The following is a 21,982-nucleotide window of genomic DNA, read 5'->3' on the forward strand; positions in this document are numbered from 1 at the left end:
TGCGGGAATTCCCTTGAGGCCCTTTCTGAGGGGCACCAAGGGACTGCGTGGAGTGTTCTGGGCAGTGTGTGGGCAGCACGGGGGCCGCTGCAGAATCACCAGCAGGACCCCGCTTGAGTCATTCGTGCAACCACAAGGGTAGATGACGAAAGATCGGGTGTGATCGACAACAGGACCCGAGTGAGGCTAGCAGATAGTCTCTGGATAGTTGGTTTCTCACAGTGTTAGGACTGCCTCCTTGGTCTCTTGGTGGTTTGCGGGTGTAAGGATCAGTAGTTCCGATGATGCACATGGCATGATGATGTTGTTGCCACTAGATAAACCTGTACAACAGATTGGCTCCATGTGTTGATGGTGCTGGTCTCCTCCTACAGCATGTGCGGTTCTTGACAGGGATGCCATTATCCATCAAGCAGCCAGCGACTGTGAACAGACGGTCGCACTGGGAAGCATTGGGCAGATACGCAGTTCGTGTTAAATGGGTGGCTTACATTTGGCTCTCCCGCGCATCACTCCACATTAGTGGCTTGCTTGTGTCAGTGGGTACACTCTATGGTACTAGCATAAGTCCTTGGTCTTGTCACCCTTATCACTCCTGCACATCTATGGTCGTCAGGTTCTTCAGTGTGTTGGGTCTGGTCACACACCTTACTCTCCTCTCCTTCTTCAGTTCTCCTGTGCAATGTGGGGTCCAACCATGTGTCGCATGTCTTCTCTTCTTCTCCTGGTGAGAGGTGGCGGCAGGCCACGTGTTACTGGTTCTCTTATCATGGACATCTCGCCGGTCCGTCCTGTTCATAGGACTGTGCGTCTTCTCCTGTTATGTACCTCTTGTAGGTCCTGTCCTGTCTGTAGGATTTGACTCTTCTCTTCAGATCGCTGTGGCATTCACCCTTGCTTCACATGTCCCTTCTTCAGGGTTCTTCTTAGGACTCCACTCCGTGGGTGGTGGGTAACCTTACTTCCACCTCCCCTTTGCTCAAAGATGCAGATCTTTTATCCTTACCTTCTCCTAATGAGTCAGTGCCTGTACCTCGAGGCCATGCGCTCGCTGTGCTTGGTCCTGTGTGCCTGGCAGGGTTGGTCACACGGTGTATTATTCTCAGTGACAAGCCAATGGTGGCACTTCGGTGCTCGGGTGGCCAGCTTGTATGGCCTCTTTCGTGCTGCCATACATTGTCTATGTGCCCCCTGAGTTTTGGCTCTTGGTCTCTTTTCCTTAGTACGGTGTGCCCTGGTGAGATGGTGCCCCTTTAGGCCATGGTGGGGCTGCTCACCTCTCCAGTGCTGTGAACCAGCTTCCTTCTTTCAACGTAATAGCTGCTGACTGTGGCAGGGCTTGTGCAGAGGCGAGCACAGTGGCAGCTTCAGGCACCGTCCGCTATTACTCGAAGCTTCGCGGGAAAGAGCATGGAGTATGTAAGTTCCCTACGTTGGAGTTCCTTCTTGACCTCAAGGAAACTTCTTCTCTGCTTAGTGACCGCCACCGTATAATCTGGGAAGAAAGAGATGACTGAGTTTTCTACACGAAGAGGAGGAGCCACTCTTGCCGTTCAGAGGCTGGCGTCACGGTCTCTGAAATTGAAGATCCTGGCCAGGATCGGTCGAGGGGGTGCTCCCGGCTTTGGCTTACCCCTGGGTATTCTGTGCGTCTGTTCCACCGAAAAGAAGCCGGAGAGACCCCTTGGCTGGAGGTGATTCTTGATGAGTTCCTCTACGTGGCATCCCTTTGGACTCCGGGACTCCCGTAATACGGACATTGTTGCGTCTCGATCGACCTTCTTGGTCTTCCAGTTTGGCTGCCATTTGGCGGTTCTGAGCTTCCAATTGTTGGACCTGGCGCTGGAGGCTGACTGTGTCCTTCGTGAGAGACGTCGTCTTGGTTTCCACCTCTGTCATTCTAGAGGCCATTTTCTGGAAATCTGCTCGGAGGAATGATACATCCGAGGAAATAGACCCCACTGTTGTTTGGACATTCGTCAGGGCGGACATTATGTCTAACAATGTAACTTCTGGCTGGCCTTCCGGCGTGGCACCGACCTCCGTGTGTGTCCGTTGGGTGGTCGCGTCCGTCGCTTCTTTGGAAAAAGCATATTTATCTAATTTGGCTTTCTGGGTCCTCTTCGTGGAAGTGCTGGTATTACGCAGTACTCACCGCCACCTGCCACATGACTGCGGGTCACCTTGCGGCCTGTTGGGTTTCCTGCACGATTATGCGGGGCCTCTGGTCCCGATGTAAGACGAGTTATTCCCAAAATAGTGGAGCCAAAGTCCGCGGCCTGCAGTATTTCGTAGAGTGCTGAAGTCACGAGCAAGGGGCCCCTAAAAATACGTGGGTCACGAGGCTTCTCCGCGCGTATCGGCGTGGTATAGATATGGTGCAGCTGGCAGTCTGGAATTGCACGGGGGATTCCAGTCTTACTCGCCCGTGCTCATGTGTCCTTTCTTTGGGGGTGCGGGAGCCCTGCAGTGGATAATGGCGCCAGGGTGCCCGGTATTCTGCAGCCTCCAAGTGGAGTCGGTCAGTGTGGGCAGGCTGTGTGGGGCCCTCAGCGCCTCAGGATCTGCACCGGATCTCACCCCCAGGGCGCGGACCCCCCACTTGGGCGTCGCAGCGCTGTATTCTGCGTCCATTTTATTCCAGTAGTGTGGCCCACTATTTACATAACCAGGATGGTCCCCCAGGGGCCTCCGGTGCTTTGCACCTCACTGCCTCTGTATCCTCTAGATCACCTAGGGGCCACAGACGTTCAGCACCCCGGCCCTGGCTGAGGAGTGGGTACCGCCAGCCCTGGAACTCCACAGGTTCTCTCCCACGTGTAGCTGTGAGGGCCTGCTGGGCGGGGACTGCAGATTGCAACTGGGCTTCTCCCGGTGCCCGGAATCCTCGTAGTGCTGGCTTGCCCCGCGAGGTCTCTCCAGTCGCTCAAAGGTTGTACATTATGCTGCCGCCCAGGCGCAATCTCCCCCTGCAACACGGCGCCTTCTGTCTCTTACCGCCATCCAGCCGTATCGCCGGGCCGGACGAGCTGCGGTTCGTCAGAGCACGGGAGGCCGCGGCTCTGTGTACGGCTCTAGGCCGCCCTTCACCTCGCGCCCGCAGATCAGCAGCACAGCGCCAGTTTCGCTCCAAAGTGAATCCGAGCAAGCCTTCAGCGCTCCGATGTCAAGAAAGGGTCTTGGGTGCTAGTTTTGTGGCGGATAAGTGTCCGGATTCATGGGGGATGTTCTCGAGCTGGCCGGAGCTCAACTAGGTTGCAGCCATTACTCCCGGCTGTAAGCCACACCCCTCCTAAGAACACATTGTTAATAAGTGTTGCAGAGACAAACACTATGGTTTTTAAAAGAAACAATACGCAAGGATGTAACCAGAAGTGTTGGTTGTATGTTCAACGAGTTGAGTCAGTCACAGAGTATTAGTATTTAGAAATTATATTTAAAGGGAAACTTAACTTTAAAAGCCACCTTGAATGTACAAGAGCGAAGGAAAGCAATGACCAGAGCAAAGAACTGACTAACAATTATTTGGAAGTACTAAGAGAAACATGTAACCTGGAAATGATAAACCTGTTGTTATATGAAACTGAGATACTTGCAGAGAGAGATATGAAACATATTGAGATAGTGTAAACAGCAATATGGAAAAACTAGCTAGGCCTTCTGAAGGGGTCAGTCACCTCAGCATTATGGCTAGACTTGGGGTTGGTAAACATAACATTCAAATATTAATAAAGAATAATGAATTAGTCACGAAGTATACCCAAGGCACCAAAGGGATCTTGGAGATGTATAATAAAATATTCCCTACAAACGGGTATATCTTAATCTTGGGTCGAGAATCTCATACAATAGAAGATATGAGCAGGTCAGTAAAAAGTGGAGAAATCAAACAACCAGACATAAAGAAAAAGATAAAATATCTGGTACAAAGGTTGGCATTTATTGTAAATCAACTGGGCTGTGCACAAATAATGAATCTTTATCATATGCAAACTATTGAGCCGCATGGAAAAGTGCAGATTTACCTATAATTTATTAAGGGCAGAACAACCAGGAGATAGATACTAAAGCTGAGATTGGGTCAGGTACCTTGGTTCATAAAATGGAAACTAAACAAAAGTGAGAGACAAAGGGTTGCTGAAGGTTCAGAAATGTGCCCATTTTGTAATCTAGGCCTCACCACCCTGATGCACTTAATAGATTTTTTGCACAATTTTCCTACAAGAAATGAGCCTTTTACTCCCGGTCATAAGATCTTTGAAGATTAGGAAATTAAGATGATACTGTTATGTAATGTGATAATATGTATTTATCTTTTAAACTCTGAAAATTCTTTAGTATTGTTAAAGCTGGAATGGATGAGCCATGATGAACATGTTTTGTACCTTTGAAAATCTTACATGAACACTATAAAATACACAGTGCTTTTTCAATTAGCTTCTGTAAAGGTATTTTAGCTATTAACCAATCTTAAATTGCTCAAATAAAATAGAGATGAGCTCTACGGAGATTCTATGAGAGGATTTTCTATAATATGTTTTTATCATTGTTAGTAGATGAATTTTATATAGTATTTTTTATAGTACTGCCAGTATGAAGTGTCAATAACTACTATTGGATAACTATAAAAGGATTGTATAGAATATGTTTTAATATCACCTGTAAATGCATTTCATATATAATTAGGTCCTAAATCGCTCAAATGAATCCGTATGCTATATACAATAAGTTTCTAACCTAATCGTAAGGTGCACTTTATCGATATTTGCAAGTTGAACTATTTAACAACCCTTGGAGGACTGCTATTGGTACTCTTTGAAGGGATTGTATATAGCATACCAATAACATGACTAGGAAATACACTGTATATATTAACCGCTGCTTCACTGTTAAGGAAGCACCTAGAGGATTGTGCAAGAACTCTCTCACCGAGTTACTATAGATAAATATTTACTAACAGCAATAAAGTTTGCCCCTGTCTGTAGGTAATGGAGAATCTTACACAGTTTTTCATATTTTAATTACAGTTGAGTTATTTGAAGAACCTCTCTCTTAAATCAGGCTGTTTTTAACGTTTTAAATGTTGAACTTTTGTCTTATATAATACAAGATTTGAGGTGGTATTAAGTAGCCATGTATGGGGTCGCTGGGGAGCGAAAGTATGACCAGATACTTCGATTGGTAATGGTAAAATAATATTTACAAATCTGATGTTTGCAATTGTTTCTTGCCTTATAATAAGATAATTATGTTAATGTTTTTTGCCAACTGGCATAATATCAAACAGAAAACAAGCTTGAAACTTGAAAACCACTATATACTTCTTATTAGCAGCCTTTAGCATGTTGATCAGCCTTCCTGGCAATAAAGCAATCAAACTGACCCAAAATAGTTTCACTGAATTAATTACTTTTCCCAGACAACTGCCTAAGCCTATCTGGTTATTGCCCAGACCTGGGTCTGGCAGGCACCTGCCAAGGTAACAACTGAAATTTCTCACTGTATTGAACTTGTAGACATAGAGCAAGACTTCGTAGGCTAGAAGTGCCTTGTAGGTCTAAAACGGCCACAGTGATGCCAGATGTTTTGGAGACCTGCTGAGTAGGTGAATGCTTTCCATATAGATCAATTATGCATTTATTTATCTTGAATGGATATCATGAAATTCTGGCATGGTTTTTGCACTTATAAGTCTATGTGGCACATCATAATTTTAGAATATCGCTCTTGACCAAAAGCGAGCAGACTGCGGTCTGCTCAGGTCTGAAAGAGATACAGGAGGCAGGCTGTTTGTTGGGTATAAGCAGAGAGGGAGCGGTTCACTGTCATCCACACCCATATACTTGTGGTGAGCAAGATGCCTAAAAGAGCGGCATTGGAGATGTACTAACAGCATGATCAGCATTTCACCCTACTATGCGATTAAGCGCAGTGGGAGGAGTGGCACTAAATTAGGGAGTCACTGAAGAGAGAGGTTAACATGAGGGTTTTGTTTCACGAGGAGGATAGCAGATTCTTTGGGTTATTTTTTATATCTTGCAGGAAGCCCAAGATGATTTTGAACATCCCTAGGACATAATTTATCAGTCATGTTCTATCAGTTTTCCAAAAATTACAACCCTATAGTTTAGACTAGTTTGTAAAATGAATATTAGCGATACAATGTCCAGAATGCATTACGTTCTTGAATAAAAGTCTAGTACTGTAGTCTAGTACTATAGACTCATGTCCTTATGACATGGCCTCCTCTTGTAACCTTACTTGCACTCCATTTCCTACCTTCACTTCTGGCCCATAAATTCTCCAGAAAGGACTTATGTAGAGAATCACCCAAAACAACAAGGGGTGGAATCCTAGGATGTTAAAATCATCTAAAACCTGCTTCAATTTAGTTAGCTATTTTACTTTCGTTAGATTTCTGACTCTCAGAAAACATTTTGGGGGGAGGGTGTCTGCCTCTGTGTCTCCATTACAACTAAATATTATATAGCAGATCTGGGGTGCGTATCCTGGAACCACATGAAACAAGATCTCCATTGTGGAAGGATGCTGAATTGTAATTATATGTGTGAATAAAAGAAGGAAAGCATATCCTGTATTACCATTGTCCACATCCTTCTTGGGCATACTATGTCTTGTTGACTCTGGTCTTTCTTGGCCTCCATGGTGACGCGATTCTCTTTCTTTGATGGCAGGATGATGGGAAAATGCTGGAAGTGGTGGATGAGAAAGGAGTGCACTTGCCCATGGAGAGCAGCAAATTACTGAGTAGTCCAGGGAAAAACAACAACTACAGGTAAATGTATCATCCAGAAAAAATCAATGCTAGGCTCATGAGCCCATTATGACAATAAAGTTTGACTGTAGGAGATGTGTAGAGAAACACGGTAATTGAAGAGTAATAAATAGTGTTAGGGATAGGACACATTATGATCGAAACCCATCTTTTTAATAAAAAATTGTTAAAACTTGCCTCCAATGGTAGTTTACAGAAATACCTAAGTATGCTACATAGAATCACCATTTTTGAATAATTCATGCAACTCAGAATTTCCCTCTACCAGGCTTAATATCTGTGTCTCTCCCTGGTTCTGTTATTGTAAAATACATCACTTTACATGCCATAGTCTGTGAATTTGGGCTAATGCGAGTGGGCATGTAAAGAGCTTTAAAATCTTACTCTGAGTTAAGATATTGGAATTTACAACCCCACCCTTCTTTGAGTTCAAAATGTTTTTTTGACTCCTCCAAGTATGTTCTAGCCCCCTCCTAATCTCCGCCACTCCTTCCTGGATATTCCTTTGCCGAATAAGGTCAGACAGTCCTACTATTTGAAGGCCTGTAGAAACATTGTTTCAAACCTGTGATTCACAAAATTGGACTGGAAAGTCACATCAATGTAGCAGCCCAGTCACTGAAAGACAGGACCCATCACCCAACACAAATTCAATGCACAAGTACATTAAAAAACAGGCCCCAACTCTTTCCACACCAGAGAGAGAATTGTAAACCATGTCCTTTCAAACACTAACCCTCTCAATGGAAATGAACAACGTAAAAGTAGAATGGACCATTTACAAATTGAAGCAAAGTGCACCCACTCTCTCTGACCTTATTAGTATGGACCACTTCTTTAAGGTTACAGAGAAACTTTTCTTCTGGCGTAACTCTGAGCAGGGACTGGTCATTCACTTCAGATATTCAACTATCAAAACTGAAATATTGGTCCAACCATTTACCCATCTGAAATGCCGTCCTGGTCAAACAGGCAATATAGTAATCAAGGATAAGGTTCTTATTGTTCTCAGCACAGATGGAGTAAATCCGGAGTAAATCCGGAAGATGTATGAATCACATGTAGGCTACTGGAAACCATCTTTTGAGTTAAAAACAACCAAGAAAAGATATTAAGTTTTATACTTAACTTGTAAGAGGCCGAAATCTGGAGACCCAATTAACTGAATTCAGCACTGATGAGTCCAATGTTTTCAGAAAAATTAACATAATTGTATTATTAGATGGTAAACTATGATTTAAATGGAGTGTAGCTATCACAGAGACTACCATGAGGCTATTTGTAAAATAGGGACTCCTGGTCCTAAGTCTTTCTCCCATATACAACACATAAACATTGGTAGTACCGCATCATATTTGTTGGAAAATAGAAAAAGCTGGACTCTAGAGCAAACAAACATAAACTCTCCTCTTACAATATCATGTGACCCCCCACCTTTAACACAAACAATGTGAATTTGTTGTCACATATATCACACAAGACAAACAATTCTCACCTGCCTACGGAAACATTAACAGATATCTTTATCCAATAATTCTTCCCAGTGTTTCCTTCAATATCACTCTTGTCTTGAATACATTTCTTTTCCAGAACAAAGGAATCCCGACTTCTGAAAGCATTTGATTACCATCTGTCTACACTTACGGCATGTACTAAAAATCTAGCTTATTAACTCTCCATTTCAGGTTTCTCATCCCTCCGCTAAGTCATAAGAGGCAACATGACCTGACTACATAAGGAGTAGGTTGAACACCTCAGTATACTACTCAGTGGCCAATCAGAATTCAGACCTGTTCAGTAAAAGAGAAAGTTCTAGAAAAGAATTGAGGATCTTCTTATTAAGCAGCTAAAAGGGTGAATGAATACATCAGTCATCAACCTAGAGCAGAAGCAATCGTTCCTCCAAAACGGCAACCAGCAAATCAGAACTAAGTCAGCAAAATACTCCATTACAATGATGCTGTTGGCTTCCCTGCTTTTTGTATTTATGATGGTTATTCCCCCCCCACTAGATCACACAATCAAACTAAATCAACAACAGTACCTAATTACCTTAAACAACACCCTGACCTATGCCCACCTAAAAATCAGGCAAGCATTGAAAGCAGTCTGGACTATGTCTACATTTTTCTGGAAATAGATCTGCCTGAATCTTAATGAGACAAAACTGAGGTGCTGGTGCTACTGCGTAGTGTGCTCGTCACACTTGAAACACTCCAATGAAGGTGAAATAGTGCATCAACTTCCATGTTGTTCAGATAAGACTCTGACCTTGTAAAGAGTCCTGTTGAGCAAGGCTTTTGATGGGTGACGATGTTGGTCCCCCATGACATACTAAACACTGAGATTGCAAAATGTACTCACAACCTGCCAATCCAAATCCAAACAGTCCTCAGATGGGATGGCTCCATACTTCAGAATGCCAGTGACTCAGAAGTGGACCTTACTATCTTGACATTAGGGGACTCCTAAATTATAATTGTCTCAGAATGACTGTGACAGTGCACTTAGAACTTTGGCATGCAGAGCAAGAAGTGCACTTTAAAGCCTTGCCTAACCAGGACCGCCTCCAGCTCTCCTTTTGCTTTACAAAGGGATCTCTGGGTGTTATGACCTGGTTTTGTTTTAAGTTCAGTCTCTCATCTGGATATCTTGGCCTCCAGCTCAGCCTTTTGAGCTGTCATAAAAAAGCTGAGGGATAGCTTATAAATTCTCCATGTATGACTGCCTTGGACACATCCCACACGGTGGACCACTTTTGCTCATCTGACAGGTTTCCTGTAAAATAGTTGGTCACTGCCTCCCTTATATTCTCCCACAAGAAGGGGTCCCAAAGTGCTGTCTCATTCATTTTCCAAAATTTGAGGGGTGAGTCTTCCGGAGGTTTCACGGTCAGGTGTATTGTAAGCGGAGAGTGATCTGATAACACCCTTGTCCCTGTGGTCGAGGATTCCACTCAAGAGAAAACTGGTGGGAAGACAAAGATATCATCAATCCCACAATGGGATCTGTAGACATGTGAATGGTGCATGGAATTACTCTCTCCCCTATGTTGACTACGCCTCACATATGTCAATTTCAAGCCATCAAGATCATGGATAAGGGAGGGCTGGGGTGTCATCGGTTGCCACATAGAATGTGTGCTATCTATGGCATGTTCCATTGCTATGTTAAAATCGTCCCCCAGTACCAAATTGTCCTTGGCATAGGCTGCTAGGAAGGAGAACAGCCAGGTGTAAAATGGGTCTTTGTGGTCATTAGGCCCATATAAAGGCCACTCCCTTTGTCTTGGTTGATGCCGAAGTAAAGAACTGGTGGGGAAAGTATCAGGATGTGTATCGCCTTGTGTCAACTGCCAAGAGGTGGGTCTCCTGAAGATGAGCAATATCAATACCCTTCTGGCAAGTCAGTGTTCACCAACTTCTTCTTGAACGCGAGTTGAGACCCTGCATATTCAGTGTCGCTATTGTCAACCCTTAGCAATTGGATGTGGATACCGTCTGGGAGGATATGGGTTCTGTGCTGTTGTGTCACTCAGGCATTTGGAGGACAGTAATGAAAAGCATATTTAGTGTCGCACAACCTTTCAAAATTCTGCATTCTGACCCTGGGAAAAATAGAAAAAAAATCACAATCAATAAAACCAACGTAAACAACATTACAGGTTTGAGCCAGCTAACAGATGGTTACTGGCATTGATGAGGGGGGTTAGCTCTCTGAGTCCAGCTATATCTTTCCTTGCTCCGACTCCATCCTGGTGGGCCCTACTGAGCTATCCATGTCTTGTAGTCCCTGTGCTACCTTCCAGTCGCAGTTATCTAGTGTGAGTTCAGCAAAGACCTGTCCAATAATGCAAATGTTAGCAGGGGCTCACCCTGTCAAGTAAAAGTCAATTAGACTGTGCATGGGGGTCGTCTCCCCTCAGAGATGGTGAGATCTGTCGCATTTTCTCCGGCCATCTCTCCTTCCTTGTGTGTGACATTTTCCATCCCAGGCGCTGCCACTCCAACTGTGCATCTGCGGACAGGAGTCATCTCCCAGACCAAACAGTGCAACTGCCTCCTTGCATGTAGTGATGGTAACTTGCTTTTATATGTAGCGGAAAACAGTTGTGTGGGGAACCCCCAAAGGTATGGGAGTTCATTGCCTGGTGCATTGTTCTGCCATTAGCGGGGCACAATGTAAGGGCCATAGGCATGGGCCTCGGAGTCTGTAGGAGTCCCTTATTGAGGACGTTCACCACATCCCAGATCAGGATTTTGCCATCCAGGACGGAATTACCCAAGGTCAGGGGCCTATTAGCCCGGGGCCATGACTCGGGCTCAATCTGGTGGGGAGCAAGAAAAAAGGGTGGGGTCCTCCTCAACTGCTCCCATCCCTGAAGAGCTCAATCTGCGACTTTGGACCCTCTCCCTCTGGGTGCACTCCGGACCAAATACTCAGACACCAGCAGGGCCGACTGCACTCCACAGATTCTTTCTGGCTTCCAGGCCTAGCCTCCAGATTCCACTCAAGCACAATCCCCTCCAGCCGGGAGGGGGGCACCACCAACGAGTCATCTGAGACACCTTCCAGGCGACCCCCGTCATCACCCTCCAGGAGCAGCCGGATTACTTACTCACTGCCGCCATGGGTCCTATGGGCCCCTCAGCCACATTCATGGGCACGTTCCCCGTTCTGCTCAGGGACCTTCAGGCACCCCATAGCTCTCCCTGGGCCCCCAGCTCAGCCTTCGTTGGCCACCTGGGCCCCATTCCTGGCACCGCCCCAGCCACATGCCCCTAAGGCCCTTGGTTCAATGTACCATGAGCACGGTCATTTTTTAGTGTGGCACCCCAGGACATGGGGAAGGACCAACGGAGGTCGGAGCTCTCCTTCCCCAGCTCTTACGCCATCTGAACGACTCTCCTGAGGTAGGTTTTCAGCTCTCCCTGCATACCCACTCATATCTGTAGGGTTATGTTGCTATTGACACAGGGTTCGGGAGGCTCTAGGCCCATCTGTCCTCAGAGCGCAGCGAGGACACATCTTTTGCAATTGATACCTCTGTGCTGTCTATCACTTTCTAGGAACCAAAAGTCTTTTACAACAAAATACAATAACTCTGCAAGCTGGGTGGCCTGCCTGCTCTACCATGTAATCACATGTATGGGATGGCCGGATGGGTAAAGACAATTTAACCCTACATTTCAAATACAGTAATGTGCCCAGTTGAAGGGTCCTATGTGAAAGCAATTCAGGGCCCCTTGGCGTAAGTGACATTTTCTCTCTGACCCTCTTGGGACCCTCTTCAACTCTCCCTCCATGCATAGTTATGCAAAGCTACTCTGAAAGGGTGTTCTTTGATGGTTTCTGTCTCTCTACAACGTTGAATATGTTTTCATTTTTTGCTCATCGCTTGTCCTTTTGATTACTTAGTGAATCAAAGGGCTATCTGACCACATGCCTGCAGAAAAGCATTGAAGAACAATTCAATACATTTTTTTTTTTTTTAAATCACTAACCTTGCAATGGCGCGTAAACTGTATTTCAGTGAATAAATTGAGCTAGTTGGCAATTCTCTTAAAGTATTGTTTAAAACAATAAAGTCTTTACCCATCCTCCTGCCTGCACACTTCTACGTTTAGCATTGCAGGAACTATGCGACTCACTGGCAAATTATTTTGAAGAAAAGATCAATCTACTCTATAAAGCATTTCCTACTACTCCACCCCACATAGTGTGGAACTTAATGACCATCATCTACCTGAGTCGAGAGACTATAGGCCGGACAGTTTCAAACGTTTTACAGTGGAGCAAACTCAGCAAGGACTTGCAAGAGCCAAATCTGGATCCCCAATTGATCTGTGTCCACCCAGATGGATAGCTCTGTTGGCCAGTCAGCTTGCCTCTGATATAAGCCTTCTATTCAATAACTCTATAGAATCAGGAACTATTCCTCCAGCATGAAAATCTGCACAGATCATTCCAGTTAAAAAAAAGAACAACGTGGACCCACTAATCCTTTCAAATTACAGACCAATTTCCATACTCCCTCTCTGATCGAAGGCTTAGTCAACAGACAGCTGACTAGGTATCTTGAAGCTAATCAGATCTTGGGTCCTTCACAGTCTGATTTCAGAGCCGAGCAGAGCACGAATCAGCCTTGGTTACTGTATCTGATATTATTAGGTGCTCGCTAGATTCAGACGTTCCAGCCATGCTCGAGCTCCTAGACCTATCTGCCACATTGGACACGGTATGCCAGGACAAGCTACTTTTACGATTAAAAGAGATTAGAATCATGGGGTCGGCTCTAGCCTGGCTCCAGGACTTTTTGAAAGATAGAAGACAATGTATCTCGCTGGGAACATTTCAGTCCAAACTCAGGCTCTTTGGTAAGTGGGTACCGCAGGAGTCCTGCCTGAGCCCCATGCTCTTTAACATTTACATGGCACCCCTGGCCAAAGAAATGAGAGCTGATGGGTTTGAAACCGTGTCTTAGGCGGATGACACGCAGTTGGTCATTACTCTTGGGGGAGACACTGACAAAACGAAAGCCCGTTTCATGGTGGGCATAAAGGCAATTGCTGACTGGATGGCTAGCCACTTACTCCAGCTGAATCCAGACAAAGCTGAAATCATTCTGTTTGATAAAGCCCAAGACCTGTGGTCTGCAGACTGGTAGCCTCCGGAGTTAGGCAAGGCCCCATCTCCCAGTAAGGTAGCTAAAAACCTCAGAGTCAAGATGGACCAGGAACTCAGTATGGGGGAGCAGATTATAGCCACTTTGCGCCTACTAAAGAAAGCCTTGTTGTATCTCCCACTGACAGCCAGAAAGACTTTGATACAGGCACTGGTGGTAAATCGGTTGGATTATGGTAATGCACAATTAGCTTCTGCCAACAAGTCGTACAAAACACGGCCGCACGGCTGATCTGCAATGAGCCCCCCAGAATGCCCTTGTCTCTTCTTTTACAATCCTTGCATTGGCTGCCAGTGAAGAAAAGGGTTATATTTAAAATCTGGTACGTAACCTTTAAAGTAATCCAGGGAAAAGGGTCCCAATATCTCTCTCAGAAACGTAAGCACTATTTTCCCACTAGGCATTTGCGTTCCAGTGATAAAGAGCTGCTTGTGATTCCATGCATCCGAAGCACTAGTTGTGGTGGTAGAGCCTTTTCATATGTGGCTCCCTCCATATGGAACAGTTTACCTTATTCTCTTTGAACTTGTTCCAACTACTCCATTTCCAGGAAATCATTAAAAACAGTATTGTTTTAGATCATCTACTCAGGAGTGAAGTAGACCAAGTGCCGAGATACCCCTCTGTGGGTGATTTGTGCGCTATATCAAACTATGTTAATAATAATACATAATAATAATGGAGATCCAACTGAAGCACTGTGAGTTTGCACACTTCTCCGAACCGTCCTGCCTAACATACAATAACAACATGTAAGCTAGAAGCAAACCATGGGAAAGGGGACTGTAACAAGAAACACAGAGAAACAGAGACGCTTGATATCACCACACTGCCTGGTTGCACTTCTGGGCTCAATCTGCATTGTAGGAGTGTTGAACTCTAAAGACAACAGATGAGCTTTAGTATTGCTATGGTACTTGCTTTGGCATCTAATTCCTGATATTGTATATGATATACCTTCAGACAGTCTATGCACTGCTGACTCTCTACGGCAGAAGAAAATGCGATAGATTCCCAGAGCTAAAAGACAATTCTAGTTGTTGAACTTATTGCAAAGAGCACTCTGAGGTGCTGTACTTTGTTTGCTACACAGAGATACTTTTCGAATTATTTGATTCCATTCTGTGGTTCTGATTACATTCAACATATCTGGTTTATAACTGTAATATGAAAAGAGTTAATTCATATATAGTTTTCCTAAACAACCAACAAACATGCTCATTCAAAAGCTATACCTTAATACCACTATGTGTTCAAAAAAGGAAATGTTTGTGCAAGATGAAGTTCATAAAGCAGCTGTTGTAGAAAGAATCCAAGTACAAAATGGAGTTTGTAATCCTAATAGATGACTGCATGTGAAAAAAGATAATGCAACAGTTCACAATCTCTAATGGAGATTTCCTGAGGGAACATTCAAGTGCGGAGGAGTGTCATTCCACTACCTGGCTCAGAGACAGCAAATGTGAAATAAAACAATGTTCTTGCATCATTTTATTTTCATTTTGCCGGTTCTCAGCCAGCGGCTTTGGATGGGGCGGGGCGTAGGCATGGGAGGGGCGGGAGGAGGAGTGCTACATACACTCCACTCCCTTCAGTGTGCATATGAGTTTTGGCCTGCCATCTCAGGCCAACCAAAACACACCTGCAAACCTAGTTTTTCTCCAGCCCAGTTGCATTGAGCAGCCGGGCTGGAGAAACCCCTCAGACTCTGTTTTTAAAGGATTGAAATAATGTATTTCTAAACCCCCCTGCGTGACCCCACCCGCCTCACCGCCATTTGTTTATGGCAGGTCCCCGCTGTGAACAACAAGTCTCAGCTGTGCCTATCAAGGACACTATGGACCACAAGGAACTTATACTTAATTAGTCATGATGGATGGCCACCCCTATTTGCAAGTCTAGCATGAGTTTACTGAAGTAAAGTCCCCCAGGAGTTTAGCATAGCACTCCATCACATGCGCAAAGCCTCTTCGGAGGCGCCTACACTTGATGCACCCTGCCATCCTCCTCTGCTCCTGAAAATGTATATGTTCAATAGATATGGAGAAGTGCAGGAACGACACACAGAGGTAAGCACGCCTCATGCATCCTGACGCTTTATGTGTGTTAAGGCAAGCAGAGATTGCCGAAAGTTACATGTTTGGAGTTTTACAGATACAGAAAAATGAATGAATAAATACCACTGGTCTGTGTAAACCGACCATGTTCCAACTAGCATATTTTTGTGAGTCACATATAGTGAGTTCAAATATTTTTCATGTTATCTATGTTAAGGTTCATTCACTCCCAATGGGAGAGGTGCGACGCAGCGGCCAGAGCAGTTAACTCGGGAGCACGGGGCTCACGGTTCGATCCCCGGCGCTGGCAGCAGCCCAGCTCAGCATCATGTAACTCTGGTCAATACACGTAATCCGCCCAACAGCCTCCAATCCCTTAAGGAGTGATATGTTCGTGCTTCACGATTAGGAATTATTATTATTCCAAAGAAATTAAAACTGGTCATTCCTGCTAGTGGGGAATGTTGCCTCACCATGAGTGGATCTGTGACACGGATCCATCTCCCCACTACTTTATTGTGCAATCCACAAACAGAGGCCAAAATGGAGTGACCATAAAGATGCCTTGTACCCCAGGTGTGAGCGAGCCATTTACATACAACAAAGGGCACTGTTGTTGCTTGCCATCTACGCCTTGCTACGTTCTTCTCTCTGAGGCATTATCGGCATGGGTACAACTAATTGTTTTGACTTCAATCAGAACTTTTTATTTATATATTATTTGATTTGTGCCGAATAGCTTACATTTCAATATCATTGAAATAACATTACATTTCAAAAATAGATACTGAAATGCAAATTCTAAGCGTCAAAGTATCTATAGTACTAAGCAAATGTGTAATACATAGATGTAAAAATGGATAAAGGTTGACTAGGGTAGAACGTAGAAGCTCATGGTTGTCTAGTCATAGGATTCTGAAGATGTTCCAGTGTTTAAGAGGACAAGAACACTCCTCCCCTCTATATTTATTTGCCGGAAGACTATTACTGAGAATTCCACCTGCTTCATATTGCGATTCTCAGTTGACGGAAATAAGCGACCTGTAACTTATTGTGATGCGAGATATGAGAATAAGCCTTCGGCAACGGAGGTCTTCACTCTGTTTTTGTGGTCATAATTGACTGGTGGCAGCCAACACCCGCCTGTGTGCGAGGTAACCGGAAACAAGTGACTCTAGCTGGAACAGAGCCTGATTTGACCCCTCTTGACAGCAGTCAATCAAAAGCAGAACAAGCAGCCAGTAATCGAGCAGCAGTAAGAACAGTAACTGAGGTTAGTTTCCTTGCACTGTATCTCAAGTGAACATAAATGCTGTATATAAGCTGAAGAAATGGAGAGAAGAATAGAGCATTTTTTTTTTCATATAGTTAATGAAAATTTTTAGGTTCCGTATGGCAGTCACCCACTGCTTTAGGAAAAGCTGAACTGGTGACCAGTTTGCAAGGTAAGGGAGTACATGCCGCCATTGGTACGAAAGTCAATTAAGAGGAAAAATAAAAGTTGAGCGGCCGCCGTATTTTTTTCTATTTATTTACAATTGTAGCAGTTGCAGCATGCTGCGCTTTAGCTTAATATTTTTAAAGGTAAATAAATGGAAAAGAAATGCGGCATCCATCTGCCTTGTTTATTCTATTTATTGACTTTTGGAGCAATGGCGGTACGCCGATTGTCTGCTTTAGATATTTAAAGCGAAAGCGCGACATGCCGCCATTGCCACAAAAGTCAATAAATAAAAAGAAAAGTTGTGCAGCAGTCTTACTTTTTGTCTATTTATTTACTTTTGTAGCAATCCCGGCACGCCACGCTTTGGCTTAATATGTTTAAAAGTAAAGCGCGACGTGCCACGATTGCTATAAAAGTAAATAAATGTAAAAGAAATAGGGCGTCTGCCTGCCTTTGTTTTTTATTTGTTGACTTTTGTAGCAATGGCGGTACACTGTGCTTTAGCTTTAGATGTATAAAGCTAAAGCACGGCGTGCCGCCATTGCTACAAAAGTCAATAAATAGAAAAGTTGTGCAGCGAAAACTAGGAAGGACGGCAGCAATAATGGGAAGGAAGTAGTGCGTCTGCAAGCGAGGAGGCAACAGATGGCCCGAGATGGCCAACCAAAAGAAACAATTGGTAATGTCGCGTGGGAGGGAAACAAACACCCAAAGATGGGACAGATGGGCACTTTTGACCAACCACAAAAAAAGATTTTCCAAAAGGTTCGGCCAACCAACCAACCAGAATGCTGGGCAGCAATTAAAGCCTATATTCTGAATACAACATGTCTCGAAGAGACAGCAGAAGGGCTGCCTAGGAGAGACCTATAAACAAGCACTGCAGCACTTTTCAACATTCTGCTGTTTAAATGTTTCAGCTGTTCTGCTGTTCGTTTTAAGGTCTGAAATAGAAAGAAGCACTTTTCAATGTTTAGTTGAAGAGAAAAAGAAACAGTGTTAGATGGAGAAAAAGAGGGCCAATGGAGCATGAACTTGTTGTCCCTCAATTACATAATCTATCTAAAAAAAGTAACTTTGAGGTGAAAATGATGGTAAGAAAAACTTCTATCATACCTGTGAAATGCTTTCACAAATGAGGATTTTAAAGGCAAAGAAAGAAGAAAATATATAAATGTCAATTCTATCTGTCCAAACGTGGACTGTTCCTTTAACGGGCAAGCTGTTGTGGAGTTGGATTTGTTTAGCCTTAAGAACCCCATATATACTCAAAGTGATCATCTCGCATTTACTACACTTAAAAAAAGACATCAGGTAAAAAGAGGTATTAAATATTAAGCTGTTTTTTAGTTTTAATTGCCGCTCTTTTGTTCAACATCACTTACAGATGTTTGATCTGTTCCGGGATCAAGCTGGATGCTGTGATCCTCACGGAAGCTTGGCTCATTGTGTTTTCTATGCCTAATATTATACTAGCCCTTTCACCAGGATACTGCATAAGTAGACAAGACCGAACTGGGAAAAGGTGTCGAGCTGGCCATTATCTTTAAGTAAAGCTTTTCCTGCCAGATTGTCCATTTGGCTGTCGCTGACTGCAAAAGTATTTTATTCTCCTGAGGCATTACAAGAGTGTTACTATCTCTGGGTCTTTAACGTAGCATCCTACCGGCCCTGCTAGTAGCTGGAGCTCAAGGTTGGCCTAGCAGCCATCTCTATATTCTTAAATGCCCCTATTTCATGGTTCTAGGGGATTATAACACTCATTTTGATAATATTAATCACAACACTGCTATTTGTTATCAGAGATTTCAAAGCTTTGGACTTTCAGCTTCTTACCAATGAACCCACCCACAAAACATGTCACCTATTTGTCCCGGTTTTTTCCAATTTACCTGATTAACCTGGTGTTTGTATGCAACCCCCGCTCCTTTTGAGTTGGTCTGAGCAATTGGCAATTCCTTGATTCGTTTTCTAAGTATGGAGCCTGAGCTCGAAGAAGGACGTCAGGCTGTAGCTAGCCTCTCTAGATCCTCGGCAAAGCTTGATCACACATAATTTTGCTCTTATTTGCTCTGAAGCTGGAGGGATCCTTGGAGTCCCCTAATTGCACAGTGGATCATTTTATTCGATCCAACTTAGATTTAGTACTTCCACTCCAGCCCAGAACGAAAGTTAACTCATGCACTCCTGCCCTTGTTTTAAGGATGAGGTACTAGACCTAAAGAAAAAGGGCAAAAGACTGCAGCTTGCTTGGTGCAAGTGTTTTGCTGCGGAAGATGAAGTGAGGCTGAAGAACGCGACTAGAATTTATCACCAGGCCTGTAGGTCTGCACGAGCTATGCATTATTAATCTAAAATTTCTACTACCAGTAATGCCCCTAAAGGGCAGATTGTAAAATCCTTACTGGACAAGGCTAATGCAGTACCTCACTCTGCTCTTCGACAACATTTTGCAGAGTTTTTCTGCAATAAGGTTGATACCATCTATTCCACCTTTGAAAATGTAGCCACCATCACTGATATAACTTCAGAAACAACTGACCTTCAAAATAGTTTGACCTATTTTCAGCCTCTGGAGACCACCACATTTTTATCCCTACTAAAAGCCATTAAGCTGGGTTCTCCCGCAGATCCTTTGCCACCAGATCAGTTAAACTCATTGACTGATACCCCTGCTCCTATTCCTACTGACTTACTGATCACTTCTTATTCTATGGCACTGTCCCGAAGTCATGGAAAGATGGCTTAGTTTTGCCATTATTAAAAAAAAACTAACTTAGATGCATCAAAGTGGGCCAACTATTGCCCAATTGCTTTGTTGCCTCTCCCTCCAAAGAAGTGCCGGTCTTGGGTAAATAACCCCTGCTGTGGGGCCCTCACTGCTGGCCCGAGGAATTAGGCAACTGCCCGACCCCTAAGCAGGCGGTTAAGGATCTGGGTTTTGGTTGGATGACAAACTGACTAGTAGATCAGCCAATTACTAAGGTAGCTATACGTTGTTTTAGCCCGCTGAGATGACTATGAAATATGAAAGACACAGGGTCTCCTACCTTCTGAGTCCCCAAAAACGTCTGTGTTGGCCCTTCTGATCTCAAGATTAGATTATAGCAAATCTGCTATATCTGGGTGTCACAAACTCCTGGATAAAGCGGTTGCAAATTGTTCAGAATGCTGCTGCACTCTTACTTTGCCATATTCCTCGCAGCGCCTCAGTTTCTTAACACCTTCACCATGTGGACCGGCTTCCAATAGCAACACGCATAAAGTACAAATCATCATGTTATTTCTTTAAAGCTTTGCGCCAGGCTGGGCCTGCGTGTATTCTCTCCCTGGTCCATCCATACATCCCCAAGCTGAAACTTCGGTCGATTGATTTATTCAACTAGTCTCTGTTTCAAACGTTACACTGACTAGACAGGACGGGCCGTTCTTTTCATTTTTCGGACCTCTACTATGGAATTCCCTGCGTCTCTCTCATTGCCCTATGAAAGAACCACGTATTGGGTGGAATTGTATACACACATTCAATGTGTTTTACTGTCTATAGCAGTATCTATATATATACTGAATGTAGGTATCACCTTACCCTACCCTGCAACGTTCTGAAATTGAAAGCATTTTGAAAGTGTAAAGTTGGGAAACATATGTAAAAGAAATTAGTAAGCATGTCTAACAGAGTCGATCTTCCAGGCTCATACATGTTTTTGATGGAATGCTGAAAAAGCATACATCAAAATAATGGATGCTATTGCACCCAAGATGTCTGCTATTGGTTATGGAAGAAAGAAAACAAATGAAGTAATCTACACCTTTTCTACAGGTCCCCGCGAACAAGAGAAGCACTGGAGGTCACATGTTGAATTGCTGACATTTGAAACGGCATGTTGTAGGAAAAAAAGTCCTGGCTTTTGAAAATTAACTAATTCTTTCTGCAGTTGCTACCGGTTTTATTTTCTTAGTGCCAGTACACCTCTTTATTGGGTTGGAGTTTGTGCTAGAGTTATTCATTCATTCATAATTTATATATCTGTAAAATTATATGAATTTGAAAATATATGTGTCTAGGTGACATAGATCTTGGTTAAATTCAGTAAAATAAATGATAAAATAAATAGAAAAAAAGGTTCAGTAAACTCACTAGGTCATTTGGACACTCCCCGCCCCCCCCCCCTTTTGCTTGAGTCCACTCTTTTGATTTTCAAAGGCGAATGTGCCCCACCGGTTTCAGGGAGTCAGTTACCGTCCAACCCAGGGGTTGGTAACTGATAAAGGGATTTTGTCCGCCATTGTACCCGCAAACCATTGATAATTTTCATGATGAATCTCCCACCCTTTCTCCTATTTGGAATTCGTACTGGATCAAAAAATCCTATTTACGAGGCAAATGTACTTTTACGACTCTTAAAAGAGCTTTGATGTATTTCAAAAAGGGGGTTTGTTGTAGCAAATTCTGGGTGTTTTTTAATTGCAGGTTTTGTGACCTCAAAACACCAATGTACATACAGCCGTAATTCAGGTTCTTTTGTGCTAGTACAACCCAATGTTTTGAGTCTCTCTGGCTCTCTTTTGTGGGACTCACAGGGGGTGAGACAGAACCCCTCAGCCTCCACTGTTTTCCTGTTAATTAAGAGACCACATTTCTTGAAGATGCTGATAAGTCTGTTCTGCACAAGAAATTTATCTCTGCCAGTTCTGCTTGCGGCCTTTCCTCTACTGTGAGCTGCATTTAAATATTCAGTTCACTAACCTATGATGTACCACATGTTCCTGCCTATTTCACAAGCACTACCACCTTCAGGTATGAGTGGATAAACTCTTTCTGGCATTCTGTTTCCTGTCTCTTAAATTTCGTTCAATGAGCCTGTCATTTGGGGCATATGACTGTGTTTTCAGTAATGGGTATACAATTCTTCCATTCCATGAGGGTTTTGTCTCCAGGCTTTCATGATACTTCTTTTGCTTTGCAAGAATGATAGGAGCACAAACATAGTTCTATTTAA

At 43.8% G+C, this 21,982-nt stretch overlaps 1 protein-coding gene across 2 annotated transcripts in view; it reads left to right on the forward strand.

Moving 5' to 3' along the window:
* Window positions 1-21,982, forward strand: part of SLC4A8 (solute carrier family 4 member 8) — a 544,868-nt gene that overhangs the window by 510,722 nt on the left and 12,164 nt on the right. For both annotated transcript variants that reach the window (XM_085654497.1, XM_085654496.1), the window contains exon 23: window positions 6,696-6,796. In XM_085654497.1, coding sequence (XP_085510623.1) covers window positions 6,696-6,796 — 101 coding nt within the window. The remainder of the gene's footprint in view (window positions 1-6,695; window positions 6,797-21,982) is intronic.

This window comes from Triturus cristatus, chromosome 4_1 (assembly GCF_964204655.1).
Source record: "Triturus cristatus chromosome 4_1, aTriCri1.1, whole genome shotgun sequence".
Taxonomy (NCBI): domain Eukaryota; kingdom Metazoa; phylum Chordata; class Amphibia; order Caudata; family Salamandridae; genus Triturus; species Triturus cristatus.